This window comes from Mycteria americana, chromosome 6, assembly GCF_035582795.1.
Source record: "Mycteria americana isolate JAX WOST 10 ecotype Jacksonville Zoo and Gardens chromosome 6, USCA_MyAme_1.0, whole genome shotgun sequence".
NCBI classification, from domain to species: domain Eukaryota; kingdom Metazoa; phylum Chordata; class Aves; order Ciconiiformes; family Ciconiidae; genus Mycteria; species Mycteria americana.
In genome coordinates, this window is record NC_134370.1 from 3,540,316 (window position 1) to 3,564,235 (window position 23,920).

Below are 23,920 nucleotides of genomic sequence, written 5' to 3' on the forward strand. Positions count from 1 at the left end.
AGGGTTATCAAGCATTGGAACAGGCTGCCCAGGGAAGTAGTTGAGTTGCCATCCCTGGAGGTATTTAAAGGACGTTTGGATGAGGTGCTGAGGGACATGGTGTAGTGGTGGGCTTGGCAGTGTTAGGTTTATGGTTGGACTCGATGATCTTAAAGGTCTTTTCCAACCTATATGATTCTGTGATTCTGTGAAAATCCAAAGATGGAACCCACCACCACACACAAATATCTTTATATATTTTTAAACAAATCTAGTACTATGGTAATATGCTCTATGAGGAGATAAGATTTTAAGTACACCCTTTGCTATAAAGTATTTTGAAAAACACTGGGTTGATCAACTGTATCTTCATTACTTAGAAGTACAGAAGAGGAAAGGTTAACCTTCATCAGCCTGCCTGTCACAAACACCTCCCAGCCCTGACTAATAGGCAACCTTGATAAATCTATAGCCTATAACATTAGTCTCCTGCTCAAAAGCCAGCTCTGAAGATAGCTCACGAGTATGATGCACAATGATTACAGACAACAATAATTCGACATCTGTTCTCTACTGCGCAAGTCCAGCCCGCAATGATTAATGTCACAGGAATGTGCAGTGAGAATAAAATATTAATCTTTATAAAAGGATGCTCAGGAGGCATTATCAACTTACGAGCATCCAAGCAAAGACTTCAGCTGAAACACTGACACAGGAACTATGCTGAAGCTAAATACACGCAATAAATATTTGTCAATTTAAAAACATTTCATTTGGAGGGACACTGACAAATGCATGCATTTATTTTATGGTTCATTTAGTTAATGTGGCCAAAAAAGTAAAACCTGTGCTTCGTAACCTCGCTTCTGCTACACAGCACGGAGACAAAGCTTGTAATTTTAGTCATAATTAAACAGTAAGAACTCTTATAAATGCTATATGCTGTCTACTAGTATTTAATAGACTAACAATCTCCTAATGGAGAAATCACTAGATTTACTGACTACTTAAGAATACAGCAGCTACACAGCTCACTTGGTAATTAGCTGGAAGTCATTTGTAAAACAACGCAACAGAGAATACAAACAACTCTATGGGATGAAACAAGTCAGATAAATCACTATTTACATAAAACCAAAATTTTGAAGTTTGCAAGGATAAGACTCCTCATTTAACTACCAACCATAAGTACTTACGCATTTACAACGGAGAACATGCATTAGGTTATTAGAAAACTGTTCCACGCTAATTTTTAAATTCTTCGTTCTATTTGGACATACTCTTACAGAAGATGTTTACAACGCAGAATTGTTTCAGGTGCTAATCTAAAGAAATGTTTCCTCTGTTCTGGAGTTTGAGGTGGGGGTTTTTTGGAGGGGAGCGGGACGTGAAAGGAAGAAGAGGTGCAGGGTTGCTCTCAATCAAAAGTTTGCTGCTTTACACAGACAAAAAAGATTTCGTGTGCACCGTAACAGATTTATGTACATTATTGTGGTAGGGGTTGTAAGCATTACTTATTTATACATGCATTTACTTCTATATGGTCATAGACAGTTATTTTTATATAATTATTATATATTCATATTTATCTTATGTTTAAAGATACGTACATAAAATATTATATATGTATGGCATATGTAAGAACATATTGATATACTTATGTCCTCCCTGAGCAAAATGTATACGTATTTGTCTAAACTAATACATTTAAGGCTCTATTCAAGTCTCAAAATGAAATAACTTGCTGAATCAGGATGTTAATCACTGACAATTTAAAACGCTTTACTGCATGCAAGAGCACAGATGAATACTGGGGTGTTCAAAGACCCTACAGAAGCATCAGCTCCTATGCAAAGGGCTTCTGCCCAATAATTTTCTTCTCTATAAAAACCAGGGAGTGGGACAAGAGTCAAATACACTCCTCCAAAGCACAGACTGCCAATCTCTCTGTTAACACCTATTCTTTATCCTGCTGATATCACTACCTGAGCAATATATATGCACAAAAATGAGATAAACCATTCATAGAGAGTATGGGAAAACATGGCAGCTCAGGTCTTGAAAAAACTCCTAAAGGGCACACTCTTAGATCATCGCTGTGATTTAGCCCTTGGAAATAGTTGTGCTAAGCACTGTGGAGAACTTCTGCAGCAGCCATGACCAAATGATCCTTTCAACGACCTGCCAGGAAGCGTTTCCTCATGTTAAGAAAGGGAACAAAGACTAAACCAATGTAGAACGTAGGTCTACTGTGTGAACACAAAAAGAGCAATTGAGCAGCGTCACGTTAGGGATTATTTTCTATGCTCAAGAAAAACAAGATGCAACCTTATGCTTTTCCAGAAGAAAATTCACATTTATTTTGCAAAAGCCATAATAGATTATTGATACAAACGTGGAGGGGATAGGATACAAAGCAGATCATCTAAGACGTGCAAAACAGGCCCTGAACTCAATGAATATAACCCCTGAAAATGGGCAGAAACGGCTGTCTTTATGTTAGCACAGAATCAACAGGAAAACCTTTTTTAATTAGTGATATTTGAATATGTGTTGTTTCAAGGACAGATACTAGAAGCATGAAGATCTGGATACAGATTTAGTCTATACAGAGAGATTATTTCTACTTGTTGGCCTCTGTAAACAACCACAAGCTTGGAAAAAATATGCTCCTTGAGGTCACCTAGCTATTCTTCTCCTATCAAATATACATATACAAATACAAACACACACACTCTGCTTAACATTGCTTTGACTGACTAGCTACATACTGATTTTTCTTTTTCCCTTTGGTACTAAGGCTCAATTCTGAGCCACTGTTAGGACAAAAGCACCAAACCCTAAGGAATGCGCAAGGTTTTCCTGCCAGGGCTGAAGAAAGCATACTAAAAATAAGTACAAGTTCTGCAAAGGAGAAAAGTTACCTTGAATTTCAGAAGGAAACATCTAAATGGCACATGACATAACCAGAAAAGAAGTGAACAAATTTTAAAACTCTATTTTACATCCTTTTTTAAAGACATACAAACCACAACACCATAGTACATTCTCATCCAAGGTCCCAAACTCTTCAGATTTCATAAAGACCACTGAACCATCCACCACTCAACATCATTCTTCAAGCACAATGCTTTAGGCAAACTATTTCACACACACACACCCCTCTCACCCCAAAATCCTTCAAGCTTCACAAATTAATGTATTTTGAATTTTAATTCCTCTGGAGACACAAATAAATCTTCCTTGACCTCTCAAAGCCCAGAATTAGAGCATTTTTCTCCAACAGAAACGCACTGATGAAACGCTGTTTGATTTTCTGTACATTTTACAGCTTTCCATCAATTCCACAATCCTGTACTGCATATTGCTTTTAGAAAAGAAAATCTCATTTCTGCAGTACGATACCAGATTAGTTGGATACTTATATGAAAGTATTGCCTATCAGTTAAAAATTATTGAATCAACAAGGAGGAGGAGAGGCAGTTGAACTATGTTTTAGTAATAAGAACTCAAACCCACAGAGCAAGGGGGGAAAAAAAAAAATCTAAATTTAACAAAGGCTGTGGCTAGGGGTTTAATTTATTTTCAAGTGAATTTTAGTGTTTATGAAAGGTTCCCAGCACAACTGGTTCTCCAGACACAAGCTTTATAGAGAATTAGCAGTGGCAAGAGAAGTTTTTAAGATAATGCTTTGTTTATCGACACACGAAAAACCCCACATACATATACGAGGTCACATGTAAGCACACAGAAGGGAGGGCAGCACGGAGGTGTGTAGGCTACCAGAGCCACGTCACTGCTGCACCGAACTCTGCGAGCCCTCCTGGGTGCCAGGCTCCGTCCTCTCGAGCACAGCACCGCTCCAGTTCGGCCGAGCTGCAGCGGGCTGAGGCGAGCGTCCCGCGCGGCCAGACCGTGCCACACGCGCCAAGCTGGGCAGCCCTAGCAGCGTACGTGCCCTGAATCTCCACTGCAACTCAGCAGAAGCACGTTAGATTTAAGACATTCTTAACGGCCAGCGACATGGAAAACGCTGGTTAGGAGCCTCCTGATAAGATCAAAAGCTGTTAAGTAGCACTGTTCTGTCAACAAAACTGGACTCAGTTCAGATTAATGACCGTGCTATTAAAACTGATTCATTTAAATTTCTCAGGAGCTCTACAAGAGAATAATGTTGGACTATACCATTTGCTGCAATCCAAACGGCTGAGTTTGAGAGTTTGGTTTAAAAAACAAACCAGCCACACACAATTTCTCCTCCCACCTCTGAAAATGAAATTGGTTGAATAAGGGAAGTCAAAGATTAATATAGTAAATACACAATGTACCCCTATAGCCTTCCATAGGAGTGCTTTTTATAGTAATAATTTCTTGTTTTATCTGAGTTCTCAATTTCCTCCTACCCAAGACAGTCAAGTATAATACCTGATATTACTGACTTCTGCCCCAAAGACCTTTCAACCTAAAAGCAGACAGAAGAAGGAAAAATTACTACACAGACAGCGAGCTGCGAATGAATGAAGGAAAGGAGTAATCGATGTACATATCTGAAAAAGCAAACACTAAAATGGTCTCAGAGAGGCTAGTACCATTTTACCCAAGCCCCAACACCAGCAACTCCATCTGCGTTCCTCCTTTTTATTCTTGCAAACCCTGCAATTCAGAATAAAATCATTTGATATGGCTCATAAGGGCTGAATAATTTCAAAAGAAGATCTCAAAAGGGAAGATCAAGCTGAACTGCTTTGGACTTGCTGGTGCAGTATGTGGTGACATGGCTGGTAGCCTCTGTTTTTCAGAGATTTCTTCTTACTTCATCACCATCCATAACTGCAGGAAGTAAATTTACAACCTGTGTTACACCTTGCTGCTCAGATGAGACTGTAACTCTACTGAAGGCTTCCGTATGGAAAAGCTCTACCTGTTTCTTGAGAGGTTCAGAGTCTCCAGGTTCTCTACCTTCCAGTCTTACTTCTCATTAGACTTTTTTCTTCTTTACCCAAAGTTTAAGGTTTAAACTTGCACATAACAGGTATCATGTAGACCCAATAATTTTACAGGTACTTGTTATAAATCATAAACTTGGAGAATAACCTTACTGCAAATTCAGTCTAAATAAAGAGTGCCCTCAAAACGAAAAGCTTGTTCTTTGAACGTCGCTCTTCATTGCTACTTGTGCAAAATTAGAAAGAAAACTTCAAGTGGAAAGAAGTGGAAAGAGCAACAGTACTTAATTGCACAGTTGTCAGCACCAGATCCATGCAATACCCCACCTTCTAGCGGTGCTGCTGAACTGCACCAGGCACAAATGCACACAGTTTGGTGAAATGAAGGAGCACGATAAATTGCAGCACAGATTGTGTTGGCTTTATACTTGTTTCCTAACTGGAAGAAAATAAGAGTTACTAGATCCAGCAAAAGTTACATAGCTGGTTAGACATTCCCTGATCTGGTAGAAGACCTGCCAGTACAAAGCCAATCCACCAAGAACGTATTTTAAATTGGAACCAGAAAAGTTTGTTTTATCAGCACTTTGCATCACGTGGTCCCAGCATTTTTGATCTGACAGAAGAATCCTTTCACATTTCCTTTATCGTTGAACCATTGCCTATTTGCTCCCTCATTAAGTTCTTCTGACAGCACATAAACACTTAGTTTAGGTTAGTTTAATCTGCAGTCATCTAGAAAAAGAATAAAACGTTTCACCTCAAATGAAGAAATCTGTAAGACAAGTGCTTGAACTTACCTTTCACTGGCCCACTATTGTAAAAGGAGAAAATAAGAAAGCCGGGATGAACAGCACACTCTAAAAGGTTTATACGTTGTTTTACTTCAGCTAGGGGACAGCTTAAAGGGAGAGAATGACACCTCGGAAAGAAAGGACATCTAAAACTTCCATTTTCTCCATAGAACTTCCCTGAGCACAAAAGCTGAATTAATAGTTTTTGATAAAATATATCATAGTTAAAGTTATAACACATGCCAGTAACACTGGATGCTTAGTGCCCTTTTGAATTAAAAATTGCAAGTTTTTGCTTTCACTTCTTTATGATCTATAACCTGCAGTAAGTGTCAATTAGCATTTCCTCACTTATTTTAAATCTTCTTGTCCTTCTAATGGAACAACCTTAATTGGTTACAGCCTCCACCGCGTTCGGCAGCAAGGACAAACCTTGCACTAACAGAGGTCTGGAAACGATGAATAATGCGACAATTTAATGGTTGCAAAGGTCCTGCTTACCGTGCTGCGTGAAGAGGTCACTGTGAACTATTTCTATCAAGCAGTATAGCTTCTGGATTGTGAGCCGGCTCACGGGAACGTTTAGGATGAATTCAGTAAAGAGTTTGCTACATACAAAGAGGCAAGTAAAAACATATTAATCTCTCTCCAAAATAAGTTTAAAACATCCAATAGCACAGAACAAGATAAACAACTACATATTTTTGGACAAGCAAACTCATTTTTTTCCAGACATAAGAGAGTTAGACAGGAATTTCAGAGAAATATGAATTGTCTTTAATACATCTGTTTAGGTTTTTGGTCTTTTCTTTTGCCCTCTCCCTTTTACCTCAGTTTTACACTCTCTTCCCATGTGTCATTTAAGGTTTCAGATTTCAAATTTCAGTTGTCTGTCCTATTGCCTCTTTACTTCAACCCTCACATACCATTAATGGAACAGTACATGACCATATAAGCCAAAAATTAAAAAAGTGGTAATTCATGTTACGAGCTTTCACCAACAACAAAAAAAAAAAAAACACCAGAACAACGCAAACCAAAACAACCTCAGAAACACACACATTTTAAGATGATAAAGTACCATCACATTCATCAGCTAAGCTCCCACATAATACAGATTTTTAAGACTTTTCAATAATTTTGCATTGCTTCCTAAAATCTTGGGGTTTTTTTGTTTTTCCGATTAAGCTTTCACTTCTAAGTATTATTCAATCTCAATTTAAATACTCTAAGTGACAGAAAAACTGTAGTGTTTGGGGTAAAACAGGCCAAATCCTGGTATTTTTCATTTGGTCTATTTTCCCAGTACTTTTGCTTTCACATATCAAAATTATGATTTAGTCCAGAAACTCTACAAAGATGTACTCCCTAGGCCCATAGGAAGCATAAGTGTACACATAAAAAAGTTTACAGTACAGGCAAGCAGACGCTAAATGCCAGGTTCCTCAGGTCATTGGAATGTTAGACTAAGATTATACTTATCTATTTTATTTCTCCTTTATCTTTCTTTTCCTCATTTTGACGGACCAGAACATAGAAATGAAAACAGACAATATACAGAAGGGTTTGTGCAATCAAATTAGATTAAAATAAGGGGGTTTTTTCCAACTTAAACGCCTTGTAATAGCACTGTGAAAGAGAAATGGATTTTTTTCTCTTTAAGTTAAAAGTTCTCCTGAAATACTAGTTTTGACTTGGTTTCTCTATTGTTCGTTTGTCCTAAAACATCTTCCTATTACCCTTTCTATTTACTAACAACATTCCTGTGTTTATGAGCTACCGAAATGTCAATCCACCATAGGGTTCACTGAACAAAACCAGAGTTATTATTTACATTAAATTTATACTTGAAAGAGTAAAACATCAAATATACAGCTTAAGACTTTTGATGTCAGTTGCCTGATTGGTAATTCTTGCGATCTCATTACATTATTGTACTCAACAAGACTGCAAAGTTTGTCGAGACATATGTCAAACCTTGACGCCGTACATGTTACTTTAAAAACAGGCTATTTGTGTAGCCCTAAAAATATCTGCAAGGAAAAAAAAAAGGTAATAAAACAAAGTGATAAAACATCTCAGGTGATCATATTTCATTGCCTCCATATATATTTTTATATATGTGTGTATATATATGTATGTAAAACAAAGATCTAGATAAAGTTCGCGCTACACATTTCATTAACTCTACTCACCTAAGTTCTTTCGGATCAAATACTAATTTCACATCATTGACAATAGCTGGCAAGTATTTAAGTGCTGCCCCCTAAAAAAATAAAAACAATAAATAAACAAGACTGAAATCCATGTGTCTTTAAAGGTGATGCAAAAACTGCAAGAAGAGAATCACACACGAGTAGGTTGCTTTGGCTTAACTACTCTCTGTGGCTTGCTCTTAGCATATTCTTCTGGGGGTAAGTTACCTAAACTGAAACTCAATGAAAATGAAACTTTTAGATTTAACAGATTTAAAAGAAGAAAGAGGCATGAAAGATTAGTAAACTGGGAAAACTGATAACTTACACTAAAACTAGACACTTATAAGCTCCTTCCAGCCTGTTAAAGCAAGCTTTTGGTGTATCTGTGCACAACGCATAACTAAGTCATGTTCCTCTAATCACTTTTTCCCCCATCTTCTGTAGAGCTGGAGAAGCACCTTCTCCTCATCCTCCTCATCAGCCATGCTGTAGTTGTTTGGCTTTAATTTTCCCTCCACTACTTAAAAATGAAACAAAAAATGCACAATTGTCATTTTTCCCTCCAGTAAATTCTTGGTAGCCACTAATGAAACTGCAGTTCTTTCTAATTCCCCTTGAACTTGCAGTTGTCACTCCATTTCACAGTACATAATGAAAGGATTCAGAAGATACAAACAGATGTTTAATATTTTAACTATTCGTAGTAATTCTAACTAATTTTGTCTTTCCATTTCTTAGTAACAATTAATAGTTTCTACAGCAAACATTCTCTTACAGGCATCAAGAGCAAAAATTCAGCAATTAAAAATTACTGCCCAGCAATTTAATGCCATCATGCCAGAATACATTGGGTTAGACAATAGTAAATGGACCTCCAGTAACACCACAGAGAAAAATCACTTAGTCTACACAAAAAGTAATTTCAATTAGATAAAGTTGGGGTTTTTTTCTTCATTTGCAAATGGATTTAAATGCCCTATTTCAAATAACAGATGAGAAAATGTTCTAGCTAAGAAACTCTAAGGCAAAAGTCTTTGGTTTTAATCTTAACCGTATTAGCTCATACACTTGCACTATTTTTACTGAGGTTCCTCAAGTTCTTGCGTCCACTGAGCACCAGACTAGAAAAAACCCACAGTAATTCAAACATAAACCACAACAGCCAGACTTATTTCGCTTACCTTTGCATTTTATTGCTAATAAAACGGTTTGATTACAGATGTATTTCTGCCTCAAAAGGGGGAATGACTCATTCCCCATCCCAGGCATTTCTGTTTGTGGGTTTAATGCTTAGCATTTGCAGTTTCCATCAACGAGAGCACCGTGTGCTCCCTTATCCTTTTGAATCAGAAGGAAGACGAGCCCTTATACTTTTCTTTTTTAACCAATTCTTTTCCAGTCTGAAGTCCATGACGTGAGAAGTGATTATACTATACAACTCCATGGTCAGCGGAATTCAAGAGACAGAAAAATTCTATTTAGCAGTAGTTGTTAATAGTAGGAAGAGCCACAGGGAAACAGAGTCGAGGAGTATTGCCCCGAAGGTACACACAAAACCACTTGTCTGTTTTCAAACAACTATACTTTTCTGCCACAACCCTAGTAATTTTAAATCAAATTCCACCATTCTTGAATGCACAAGGTCAATTGTTTAATTACAGCCACAAGGGCCATTTCGGTCCAAGTTGTTAAGCAAAAAAGGGGGGGGGGGGGGGGGGGGAAGTTTAGAATCCACCACCAATCAAATACTTTCTCTTTCCAGCTAAAAATACAAGTACCATTAATGATTAATATGTACTATTTTAGAGCAAAGTTCAGGTATATTATACAGTATAATTATTTTAATTAAATCATTTGCATATCTTTAGATAAGATTAGCAGAGGTATCAGCGATACAAAATATGCCTTTTCTTGAATAATGTATGAAGCAGTTATTAATTTACATATCGCTCAATAAAAATGCAGATTTAAGTGATTTTGGTTAGATGGTTTAAGAAAGCATATATCCATGTCCAAAAGCATACCCAAAAGCACAAGTTCAGGCAATTCTTTTCTCTAGATTATAAAGCACTACTGGATTCTTTAGGAATTTTATAAGCTTTGCTATTCCAGCATGTACACAAATGGCTGCAAGTGAGCACTGAATATAGCCCTGGAAATGTCACCCACCCTGGAGGAAAACACTAGGCTACAGCAGCTGAACAAATTTCTAGTTAAAATATTACATTATTAAAACTTAAGCGCACACTACACTCATCTTCAGATCAGCTCACATAATTCGTCTGCAAGGTGAATACACAGATCTCTTTTTCATTGAATATTCATTATTACAGAAATATTGCCAACGCAGCAAACAAAACATATAAGGTGAGACTCTTATAGCACATGTTCAATTCTGTTCTCAAATTCAGTCTATCAACTAGAATTGAGTAAATACCCAACATTTCCAACCAATATTTGCTCAAATAAAAGGTGTATTTCCACAGCATTGCTACTATTCGGTGTTTGCTATTCATTAAAAAAAAAAAAAAAAAAAAGAAGTGGTGATTTTTTCACCGGCTGGAGCATTCACAGAAACAGCGGAAAAGTGGGGGGAGGGGGGAAATATAGTTTTGAATTCAAAAGCCACTAACAGTCTCTGCTTCTACAGAATGAACTCTTCAGGAGAGGGAGAAACCTGTCAAATAACTGGAAGTAACCAGCGCGGGAAGTTTGCCAACTCTTGCTGACCACTTTTAAAAGAGCAAAAACCAAACGTCAATAGGTTAGATGCAAATTTCAGAGTGTTCCAGTTTTTATTCATAGTCCATTTAAACTGTCAAGCTTGATCATCAAACATTTCCACGTATGCTTAAAGGACTACTTACATGCTCAGAAATCAAGCTCATAACTGTAATTATGCAAATAGTCCCATTATGTACACGCTTATGTGTTTTGATGGATGAGGACTCTAATGACCAGTTATAAACCGCAGCTATCGCTGTGTTTTTATTTGCTTATCATTCAAATGCATGTAGCAATAAATGTTTAGTAACACATACTAAAAAAGAGCTCACATTTTATATCTTGAATTAAAATTTCACACTGTGCTGGCACAATCATTAAAATTAACACTTTAATGGCTTAAATTAAGTACTATCAGGTAAAACTATTTACAATATAAATTTAAAGCCTGTAGTTACAACAATTATCAGCAACTTAGGTTCTACTTTATGGACAAACCAATTACAGTTTAGTATCTTAAAATTTAAAGAAAATTGTGGAAGTGTATTTCCCAATTTCCAATCTCAACTGACTCAATTCTATGACAGCATGATCAGACAAGTCGGCTCTGCGGCCCCTGATTAAATCTGTACCTGTGTAATCCAAAGGTCTACTAAAATAACTTTTGGTTGATATTAACTTTTGTAAAAGAGCAGCTCTCACTGTAGATTTTACTTTGTCAGAAGCTGCAGCTGAAAGTAGATCTTTTGTTAACAGTAGCACGATCGCAATGCTGGTTATTCCCAGGATACTGAATACGTAAGTGAGGAATATTACATTTAGCGGATAAAAAAAACCGGTTCTCATCTTTTCATATAACATCAGGAAAAAACAAATAAGCAACTGTTTTGGGTTTTTTTCCATTGAAATATATTAAATTAGATAACTTTCCACTCTTGATCAGCACTAGACAAAGGTTCAAATTCCTCATCTCTGCAAGAAGTACATGGCAAACTAAATCAAGATCTTAATTTCATAGTTACACAGCGATGCCTAAGACACTTGAAAACTCAAAAACGGCATTAGAGAAAACACAATAGCGAAAAACCTTAATTCTTTGATTTTTAATCAAACAGGTTTTTGCAATAATTGCCATGTGATCACATTAGATACACATACAAAGCTGGGAACGTCATTCTCACATACTTAGGCAATAATTATACATAGTTTCAAGCTGGGCTGCAATAATAATTTCACTGCCCACAGGGGCTTCTCTCTTTGTAGAAAACCAGTGACAAATTATTACTACCCTTATCAAGTTACAAAATCATTCCTTTTAAGTACTACAAAGCACTCGAAGTAGCAAAGGGGAAGAATAAAAAGGAGAGAAAGCAGAAACGAGACAGCGCATCATATGAATAATGGATTTATTTTCCCTGTTACTGAGTTAAACTTCCTTCTACACTCGCTGTTATATTGACTGTCAGGGTATTATTGGAATTTTGTTTCCCCGGGATGCGACTCACACGCGAGTCAAGGATCGGCATGATGTCAAGAAGCTCACGTCAGCCTGCTAGCTAACTGATGGCACCTTTTGATATTACGTCTCATCCCTTACTTCTCCCTCTCCCTCACCACACACAACCATACCCAGAGCTGTGCACTGACACAAACATGTGTTAATTTCTCCTTTGTGAATATTATCTATGTATAAAAGGTATTATACCACAGCCAAAGTACATACATATGAAAAGAACCGTTAAGTGACACTTACTACACGAACCAGCTGCCAATACAACCTATTGAATTGCTAAGTTGAGGAGCGTAGTGCTTCAAGGATACCCTTCTAAACTATAAAAAAGGCAATTAAGTATGCCAAGAAATAAAACTCACTAAGTGAAAATAATAAGGTCCAGAAAAGTCAAAGCTTTGCCTTAAATAGAATAAATTAAGCAATAATTGATGGTCACAGTTCTCTGCACAGCCAATACAAAGGACAAAATTCCTAGGTTTTATTGTTCCACAGACTAATTGCAACTTATTCCTTGAATCATCACAACCACCTCTCTATCTAGAGCAGTCATCCTTTGCAACCTTTAAGATAAATTCATTGATGTGCTTATAACAACTTAACAGCTAATTGTATTTTCCTGAACTTCTTCAGAGCTAGCAGCTAAATAACAGAGGCTTTTTTTCCCGTGTTGAAGAAACAAATTCAGTTGATGGCCTGTATCAAAGACTAGTTGGGGGAAAAAACCGTCAGACATGGCAAGAAGGCCAGAATAAACCTGGCCAAGTGCAACAGAGGCATTATTTCTAGCAGTGGTCCCTCTGAACATTAGTGAAGGGTCCGTTGCAGTGCCCACGCTGCCACGGCTCTTCTTTGCCTGATGGTTCATTTCCAGACAAGTTTAATGAGACAAGAATGGGTGAGGACTGGGGCCTACCAAGAGAAAAACTAGCACATTCCTCAGATCTAAAGGTTCAAGGAGTTTCTGTGACTAAAAATTTATCCTAAGCCGCAATTTAGAAAACACTTTGTTCTGAAAGGAACTTTTTCTGCAATTTTTTTTTTTTTTTTGGGGGGGGGGGGAGGGGGGAATCCAAACCCCAAAAAACCTGTTAGAGCATTTCAACACTTGCATATATAAACTGTGTAAAATAGGAGTAAGCTTCATTTATTTTTTAGAACAACAAAAAGAATCCCCAAAACCCCAACCCCTTAAAGTTACCTGGAGGATCTGCCTTACAGAAAAGTTCCTGAGTTTTTAATTTCTTCGTGAAGATAGGCACATATCAACAGTCCTCCCGGAAAGAGATGAGAAGACAGATACACGCCTTTTCTTCACATCATTACGCAAATGTAAGCACCTCAGCTTTAGGTTTTGGAACTCCCACCAGGGCCGAGGTCATCTGAATCCCTCTTCACCCCTAACAGTTTCCTCTCAGACACCGTGTAAGCCCGTCCTCCGACCCCAGCTCACTTCAAGCCCTCCCTAGTTTTAAGTTAGGAAAAGACAAAAGACAAACTAATACTCCTCAGTGGAGTCCATTTCTGCAAACCTTTGAGTTTGCTGGAGTTGGCTACACTCGTGAAAAGCAGCATTACCTTAAGCATTTGGTCACCGATGCCCAAAGTCACCTAGTCCACTTTTTGAAAAGCCACTTAGATCATCATTTCAAACATTGCCAATTCAATATAATAGCAAGCCATGAAGAACAGATCTACACAGAAGTGCATATGCTCAGAAACATGTTTAAGAAGCATTACACGATTAGTACAATTACAGCATATTTCGTGTGCCGTTTGGAGACGTATCCTGAATTTCTTCTGCCTGAAAGCCATAAAGTCATGCTGCAGTCTGTGCGTTCAGCAAGCACCGTTTGTAAGCATCTCCATTACTTTGTCACATCTGGTAGCCGTTAGCACATCTGAAGGCTTGTGGAGTAAGAAAAATTAAACTCTCTTAGCACAAAAAATTTACTTTACCACAACTGTACTAACGCCCTGACATATTAACACAAAGCTACACTAAAAGGGGACCAAAAACAGTGCCATAGCACTATATTGCATCATAGCATCCTTCTACCGCGCGATAGAAGACAAATTGTCTGCCCAAACATTTCTTTGTCATATGAAAGCATGCTAAAATAAGATGGGGTAGCCTTGCTAAGTAGCTTAAAGTAATTTCCAATATAATTTTGGATAATAGATAAAAACAATGGGAGTTTTACTAATTTACTTTTGTTTATTACACAGTTGAGAGTATTGAGCAATCTTTTCATTAATACAAACCAGAAATTACTACTGTGGTAACAACACCGGTCACTGGTAAATGAAAACAACGCAGTACATAGTACAGCGAAGCTTCTTGCAACAACAGAAAATTCAAACTTTTATCCCATTCTTGGGTTTATACCGACAAGGAGCATCAAAAAACAGTAACAGAAGCTTCTTTACAGTAGCTGTTTAAGAAAACTGCAATACTAACTTAAGGTTGTCATTAGATTGAACAAATGACGTTTGCAAAGTATTAAACAAAATGTATTCTGAATAGTACACTACAGGTTTTGACTAGGATTTAAGTTCATGTCTTTGTACTACAGAAAAGCAAAAGTACCTAATTTAAAAATGTCATTTTCTGAAGTCATTCATTTCAAACAGCACACCTAGTCTCAAAATTAAGCATAAAATCTCTTTGCCAAATATAGTTCATATATCCTTATGAACTCTTTTGTTTGATGAAGCAACAAATTTGTTTTACCTGACTCAATTTGTACATGATTTTAATGTTCATTTGCATCTTTTGTGTCATTCAACACAAAGCACTCACCTTCTATACAAGCATTATCCTGGATGCCATTCTATTAAACTCATCAACCCAGCCAAATTAAGCCCCGTCAGCAGCTAGATGAAACAATTTCCAGGAATGCCTAAACAGTATTTTTTAATTGCCCCAGTCTGCAGCAGTCAATGTTCCAAAAGATGGAACCAGCGCCTCTGGCACAAAATTCAGTGTAAAACGGCACAAAGCATTATCACAAGTAAAGCGGCGTTGTGCTTTTCTAGAGATTATTGTATTTGTTGCCAGTGTAACAACAGACTTTCCCATATAGGTTCTAAGAGACACAGAAACCTCAGTCCATGCTTGCATTTTGTTACTCAACTAATTTTAAATGATGGTTATAAAGTATTGAACCTGCTGGAAAAGCCCTGCAGACTAATGCAGCCTCTTGTTTTCTTCCTAGGTACCTCAGCAGCTTGTTATGTATTTCCCTGTCTTCATTTAAATACTTTTCTGTGGCTTTAGCAATAAATGCTTAATATTAGAGTAGGAAAAAGTACAGTATGGATACTGAGAAATATGCATCATGTGTTAAAAGTGACAAGGATTATTTAAAAACCACACACACAAGAGAATACGCATTAGTAAAATGTTATCATCTTCCGTCCCGGCCCTCTGTGGTCACATTTCAGGATAATTTTATATACACACCTACTTTATCAAGATCATTTAAAGCGCAGAGAACTAACTCGGCTACCAGCCTATCTTTTTTCAGTCATGCTGAACAACAGTACAAAGTCACGCATAACAGCAAACATTAGAGCAAACTGCAAGAACCCTGCTGAGAATAGTTCAGCTCCCTCATACAAACACAGCCCAAATCAGACAGCCCTCATAAATTCCATGCAGCTGGCTCAACTGCCCTTGTTTCAAAGAGATGCAAGAATAAATTACTAGGAAACATTTGCATTTTTATCTAAACTTGAAACGTCATGCTAGGCTTCAGCTGAGCTCACACTTAAACAGTAAAAGGTTAAGGAAATAATTATCATGCACCAATTAGCAGAAAATAGGAATAAAACCAGGAAAGCTCACTACACGTGTAACCATTAAAAATATGTGCACGTACCAAATGCTGCACACCTTATTTAATCAAGTAATTCTTAAAATCAAACTGATACTTGAAAAAACAAAGTTTAACCTCTCTACTTCTCAAACTAGTACTGCAGCCCACTACCATTCATCATGCAAGAAAAATTTTTGTTAGCAAGAGGATGACCAAAACATCTGTCAGCTCAAATCACTGTTTGAATTTCCCCCTCCAGTCTGGACAACTGCACACCTTAAAAAAGTCAAGTGTGAAAGGCAGCCTCTCAATGCCTGCCTCCGCTGCAGTCAACACTGACACACACAAAAAAAAAAAACCAACCCAACAATTATATTTAGTTAACTAACTATAAAAACCAAACCCTGCATTGTTTTGAATGCTGTAATTTATACCATAGCAGCTTCTCATATTCAAACCTATGGGACTGACTATTGCTGCCTTTATAACGTAGGATGAAAGTGACTTTTATCTATTCTTACACCTTAACGTTTTGATTGCAACATTAGAGTCCACTAAGAGGTATAAATGCTAGTAAAGCTCTGCTCAAACCGTGTTCCAAGAACATATGGGATTTTTACCTATTATTGTAAAAATATATAGCTGAAGCACTACAACTCCATTTAAAATAACCTTTTAATAATGTTTTAAATTGTTATTACTTTGCAGGAATAGGAAACAGACCTTTACATTCGGAAAAAAAAACCACCACAGTTTTTTCCATGCATACACGCTAAGCCAGCCACTACAAATGTCCACCTTAAGTTCTAGATGACCAGTTCTTCAGCTGCCAAGTGACCATTCACCGCACCCACAGAGCAGAGCCAGCACTGGGGTTACCCTCAGAGCCCCCTCCTCTAAGCCACCCCACGTCAGAAGCGGTGAAGGATGGGCAGCTGACACAGATAAGCCTCTGCCTAACTCCAGGCCGACTCGAGGCTTCTTGGAGGACCCTGGGCAAAAGATCAGATCAATGCCCTTCCCAGCCATGAGACCGGGAGTCAAAGCATCCTCAGTAATGCAAAGCATGATCTTACCTTGGTGCAGTAGGGGATTTTGCAGACAGATAGAGCTTTTGCTCTTTTGTTTCGTTTGTTTGGGGTTTGGGGTTTTTTTTGCTATTAAGTCTTGAGAAAAATTTAATCAACGCTGCGTACAGTTATACCTACTTGCAGTCAACAAAACTGCTAAATGCCACTTTTAACTTGCCCTCCACAGAAATACTCTTGATTTTGTTTCCTTAAAGGCTGAAACTGAAGTCAGGTTTGCAAAGCAGCCACATATACAAATTCTCCCCTACCCTAAGAAATTTTGAATAGACATAATACTAAAAGAGTTACAAATTCAAAGTCTCTATTTGTGCTCTACAACCTTAAATCCTTGTACAATTCATACAGTTTTCTTTTGAGGAAACTTTTTTTTCTTTATAATGTACCCAAAGCCTTGAAAATTTTAAATAAAAAAGGGGCTATTTAAATGCAAAATATTAAGTAACTGAAGACCTAAGCTACAGTCAGAAACAGCTCATCAGCTTCCACAAGGACATAAATATTTGAATAGATAAAGAGTAATTCCTGCTAAGAACACAAGACTGCAGTCATTCATTCTCCCCTGCACAGTGTCAGCTTGAAGGCTACTCTCTTAACAGATAGGCTGGGGGGGGGGGGGGGGGGGGGGAAGGATTTGGTATAACCAGCCCAAAGAGAAAAAGTTGCGAACATTTCAGAAAAAACTTTCCGGTGGCAGTTCTGCTTCATGTTGATAAACTATCAAGACAGATTACAATTTTTTCAAGGAGAAATAGAAATATTCAAATGTGTGAATTAAGCATCTGTCTCTTTTAATGTGAAGCACCTTAATTTTCTATCTAGGTCTTTTCAACTTCTTATCTCTCCAGACAGACTTATTTGGTATACACTTATTTAGCTTCCCCAATATATATTAAAAACAGCAAAAAAAAAGCCTGAAACTGCTACAGCTAGATCTGCTGATCTTAACTGCACAACACAGGGACCTAGCAACTTATCTGCTTATCTTCATTAAAAACTTCAACAGCGTATCCAACAGCACAAGAAACGCCCACTGCGTCACAGTACCGGTTCCTATAGCCCAGCACTCGGCTCCCACAGTGGCCACAGGAGATGCCATTCACAGTTTCTGTGGTCCATTCCCCTCCTGGCTCTCCCTGCATCCTTTAGAGGCTACATCTCCACCCAGCCCTTCAGAACATCTATGGACCTGTGGTCTGTAAATCCACCTAACCTCTTTCTGGCCCTGCTGACACTGTCTGCCTCCATCACGCCCTGTGACAGCAAGCTTCAGAAGTGAATTTTTTTTCTTTTACTTGTTTTAAACTAACCTCCTACCGATGTCAGTGAGCGCACCCTATTTCTTGTACCGTATGATTTGGTGCAGAGGAGTTTCACAGACCGCTCACCCGCCAGGAAGGTGCGCCATTCCCAATCCTGGTTCTCCGTACCCCTGTAACTATTTCCTGAGGTACGGAGACCAGAACAGCACCTGACACGCAAGACGCAGATGCACCAAGGGTATCTAACAACAAAATGACAGCCCTGCCACGTCCTCATTATTCCTCTGACTGACACCCAACACCCTGTTGCTTCTTCACCTGCCGCTGCATATGGAACAGAGACCCCGGAGAGCTGTCAGTTATGACTCCAAGGCAGCTTCCCAAAACTGCAACTGCCAGCCTCAAGTAGACCATCATACAGGGATTGCACTGCCTTACACGTGTCTACCTTGAAGCTCAGCTTTTAGCCCCCTCAGTTTTGTGAGGTCCTTCTGACGTTCCTCACCACTAGCATGGTACTTACCTACCAACTCCAGATCACTGATAAAGATGCTGAATGAAGCCTGTAAGGTCATGTCCACCTCACATGGTTACTGTCACTCTCCCAGAACTCCAACAGCTTTGTCAGGCAAGATTCACAGAAGCCATCCTCACTCTCTCTCAAAAAAAGCCCCACATTTATCCACCTCTTCAATAATTTTATTCTTTGTAATAGAACCACACATTTCTAGTTACTGAAAAAACTGTAGCGCTTCAGTGGATACTTGAACATAATAAAAGCAATCTCACGAGTTGCAAAAAGCCAATACTAACAATTATGTATTCTAAGAGCTATGTAATTAAGAGTCCAAAGGAGATGAAAGCAATGAATAATGATGAAAGGTTGTCAGGGCTTCTGAAAGGCATCCACAAGCACAATTCTCGGACAACCCCACACTGGCTCATCTGTCAATGCTTCATCTACCAGCATACTTCACATAGCCAATGCAGACAGTAGATGTGCTCTACCCAAGTTTGCAGAGATTTGAATGTGAAACAATACACAGACTAGGACAGACACTGCTGTAGTGTGATCTGTCTAGCCTCTGCTAGGAAGTTTTGTCTTCTTTTCCTGCATCTCAGGTGAAGACAATCAGATTTATTTTTAGGGGTATTTTTTTTTCCCCCCAAGGCATAAGCTGTTGAAAAAAAGAAAAAAGCTCATGTTCATCTGCCGTCCTGAAGTAGGCCTCACAAACAAGTCTCGGGAAAATAAATCTTACATTCAATCCTCGTAATCTGAAAACATCCTATTTGTAAAACACCAGCTAGCACACTCTGAGTCACTGACTCAAACTTACCAATTTCCATTCAGGATAGATGCTTTGTCAATGGAACGAAAATACAGCTTTCTTGAAACATGCAATATCCCTGTTTTGTTATCAGATGATACAGTCTCAGTCTCCCTGCGTAAAATATTCGAACCCAGCAGCTTTATCCCCACTGTCTATTTTTGCTGTGTGCTCAGCATGGTATTACTAGCCTAAGACCTGCATGCACTCAGCTACAAAGGAGCAGTGTCTTTGACTTAGGTGTTTTCCTGCTGTACTCTTCCCAGCTCCCTTCAAGAGGAACCTCTTGCACTGGCACAGTACTTTGCCACTGTCTGTCTTTGCCTCCCAGCTGCTATAAAAAAATTCTTCTAATGCACAACCACTGCACATCTGAGCAGGATGAGTCATAATATCAAACTGTCCCCAAATTCAACCCCAGTTCTTAGCCCCTTTCTGATCATCATCTTTCAACTGATTCAGCATGGCTAGGTCAAGAGTTACGTCCTTTTATAAATTCTATTTGGAACCACAAGGAGAACTTCAAGGTGTAGCTTATCAAACACATGTTTGTGACAGTCTCTGTACTTTTCCGTGGTGAAGGAGATTCACTAACATGAGACCAGTATGGGCACAATGACCTCAGACTCCTCTGGATACAAAAATCTACCAGTCCTGTAATTCAGTGCTTCTGCTCTGTGATATCAATACCCGTGTTTGTTTGAGGTCAGAGACCACACTCCCAATTCCATGAGCCAGCCAATGCTACCAAAAGGAGCTACCATTTTAAAGGGACAAAAGAGGAGGGCTGTGGGGTGGAGTTTGCAGTCTGACTCACTACTGATTTGCTTACAAACATGTACTAGGGCTTAAGATACTATATTGAAGTTCCTGAACAGCCTAGGATACAAGTAAGTCCATAAGAATACAATGATCTACATTGTCATCAGCATCTTAAAGATAACGCCTTAAAAATACCTTAAAGTTAAGGTTATACAAGTTAAATAAGCTAAACATCATTTAATCCCTAAGTTCCCTTTTAAAAGTAAAAGTGAGGTATTTGCAGCAATTTAAGTAAACTGACTTGCTCGAAGCACATTCTTTATATAGTCACAAACACTTCATTAGAAGCACTAAGTATTAACCACATTTGAGGTAAAATATGCTTTTGGGGACAAACACAAGCGTACACTTCATCGACTGCCTCATTGTGGTTTAGGATACAAAAGTAAAGCCAAGATGGAGACCTGTAAAGTACATACCTTCACTATGACAGTTTGATCGGAGATGCTGCTCATCATCTCATTGATGGACTTAAAGAGCTGCAGCAGAGACTCCCTGAAGTCTGCTTCTCCTTTGTTTTCATAAAGTCTGAAAAATAATTAGGTTTCATAAGCATGGTCTAACTAAATGGAAATAATTTTTTAAAAAATCTGCTCAAATGACAGATGATAATTCATTGCATTACTTTCAAGTTCAAGAATTTCTACGAGTTTCTTCACTGAACCAAGAGTTTTCTTTCACAAAAAACTAAAGACAAGACAGACTGACCGGGCTGGGTCAGCAGGAACAACAGATTTTTATTTTAAAGCTTCCTATGGAAAATGCCACATCCAGTATTGTTGTTTACGCCTTCAAGTCACAGTGAATCCCTCAGCAGTGACCCAGTTCCACATGCCCACGCAGCAGTGGGATAGAGTCTCTCCACCCTGCACAAGAGCTAGCAGATGTCTGGGAGGACCAGCGCCAAGCAGCTCTCTGATGTGGAAGCCAGAAAGCATCCAGACAACTTGCCAGCAATCGTTAAAATCTACCAGTGGCCTAAGGTGAGTGACCTTGAGCTCTGTGAAAGAAAGAAAAAGCCTATCAACCCACTATTTGCTAATAAAACAAAACAAAAAAAAAAACCAAAAAAAACCCCACAACAACAACAACAAAACCCAAACACCAAAACCAACAACAACAAAAAAAAAAAACAACCAAAAACACCAAAACAATTTTTTTTTTTTTCCCACGGGAAGGGAGTGCTACAGTTAAAAATGCATTTCACCTCTAATTTCTGGCTTGGTGACACTAAACTAGTTAAGCCTCAGTTTCCCATACAGTCAGTACAGTTGCCGCAGAAGAACGCCTAATCCACAGCTAAAGTTTGCAAAGCAGGTCCCTGTGCCTTCAGGCAGGATTTTTCAGAGCAGATCTGTCCACAGCGACCCCCCCCTCTCTCTCTGTCTGCCAGATGCTTTCAGGAGGATAAAAAACTGCCCTGAGATGCCTGAGCAACACCAAAGGCAAAAAATACACAGCCAGGCTGAAGAACTTGGTCCGCTGGTTCAATACAGCACAGGAACGAGTGTTCCTGAAACTCCCTTGAATATTTTAAATGCAGCATGATCTCTGGTTCAGGTGCAGGATGAGATAATTCTCACTACAAAATGGAAAGGGAGGGGGAGAAGACGACTAGCTCCACATAAATCCTTTAAATATTTTTTTCCCCCTTTGGCGATATGTATGACTCACCTACATAAGGGCTGTTGCAAATACACTTCTTGAACCTCAGCTATACAGACTTAACATGACCAAAAAAAAAAGATCGGTGCTTAAAAGAAGCCCAGGAGAACCTGGCATCCAGGTCAAATCTAAACAGGGGTGGTGTTTATAAACACCAGATGGGACTTTTTCCCCAACTAAAACCCCACACTAACCTGGTCGGCTTTGATTGCCTCTATGAGCCTCATGTCACCCAACAGCAACTGGGCTTCCAAAGCCCTCCTTGGTTCCACCAGCTCCGTCCCTGAGCTCACCTAAACATTTTGCACCAAGACCCATTAGAGCAGCTCCCAGCAAGAGTTCAATTCCCCTCTGTTTTCCTCCATTTTCTCCTGGGGTTAAACCCAGTAAGAAGGTCTGGAATGTGGACCACAGCTCAGAAAGAGCACCGCACCCAGGAATTTTACATGTACAGTCATAGTATTTTTGAAGTATAGTATCTTCATGTTTGAAGATATCATGATGGACCACCTATTACAGAAGGAAAGAGGCTTATCTTTTTAAGATAAACATGGAGTTCAGAACATTCTCGCTGCTTTACACTGAAACTAATGTGTATCATTTTTAATGCTGTGTTCATAAACCTTTGGGAGCCACAGATATTAAAAAAAGCTATTTAACCAGTACACAGGGGAAATGAATGCTACAGAAAAAAATATTAAATTGTGTTATTTTGCTGTGCAAACTTCTATTCCCCTTCTAGGCTAAAACTGGGGGTTATGCAGGACAAATTGCTTGCTAACTCCCCATTTCAGTAATGGATTTCAGTGTCCCCCTGAACAGATTAGAGAGGTGAAACTAATACCAATGTAAGCAGTAACTAAACCTGACAGTCCAATAAATCAAACTGCTTAAGACAAAACGCTTTGCGTTTCAAAAAGGAAATTGTAATAAAAATAAACAAGTTACTCAGAAATGTGTTTCTCCTGTCAGTTATTAACATATGTTTATTTAATACACCTGATAACACACAAAAACACTGCAGCTACGAGAAAACCAGGATTACACCAAGTTGACCCTTCTAGCACTGCCTTCAAAATTTTAAGACTGTTGTAAATGCAACATAACCACTGGGATCATTACTGAGTAAACCAAATATTTCTAAAGTTCACTTGTAATATTTTGCCTTTATAAACCTTGATATACTGAACAAATAGATTTGCCACCAGGCTTTAACTAGATGAACGAGGCTTCTATGTATTTATGCAGAACTGAAGCCTGCCTGCAATCACATTACTAAAATGCTCCATATATTCAGTCCACTACCATATTACTAAAGTTAAAAATATGCAATTTTCTTAATAAAAGATTCTGTTTGCTCGTTGAGATTTCTCAGTAAAACACTAACGATATTTCAGAACACTGCGACACTTCTGCATTAAAATCACTTCAAATCGCACACCTCCGGCAGGATTTAAGTCTTACAGCAGAACAAATCATGGTGTCATTCAGCATTCAGTAGCTGCACTGATTAATCCCTTGTCATTGAGAGCTGTGTCTTCCCAATGCTGAAGAACTGTGAATTAGTGCTTAGCACGAGGAAATCCAATGGTCAATGCTAGAGGGTCATATTGTCTGTAAATCTAATCTGCAGCAAGAGATAATTATTTTTTTCTGTTTTAAAGTGATTTGTAGGACCTGCAGCAGTATAAGTGACATTCAGTATTTTATGAATCTCACAGCAAGACTCCTACAGAAATAAATTACAATCTTTAATTTAGAGAAAGGTTGGTGAAGTTGG

The 23,920-nt window shown here is 38.5% G+C and overlaps 1 protein-coding gene across 3 annotated transcripts in view; it reads right to left on the reverse strand.

Annotated features, from left to right (window-relative positions):
• DOCK1 (dedicator of cytokinesis 1) overlaps nt 1-23,920 on the reverse strand; it is a 323,968-nt gene that overhangs the window by 229,872 nt on the left and 70,176 nt on the right. For all 3 annotated transcript variants that reach the window (XM_075504339.1, XM_075504341.1, XM_075504340.1), the window contains 3 exons: nt 20,895-21,003; nt 7,915-7,985; nt 6,221-6,327 (listed from right to left, as the gene is read on the reverse strand). In XM_075504339.1, the coding sequence (XP_075360454.1) occupies nt 6,221-6,327; nt 7,915-7,985; nt 20,895-21,003 (287 nt within the window). The remainder of the gene's footprint in view (nt 1-6,220; nt 6,328-7,914; nt 7,986-20,894; nt 21,004-23,920) is intronic.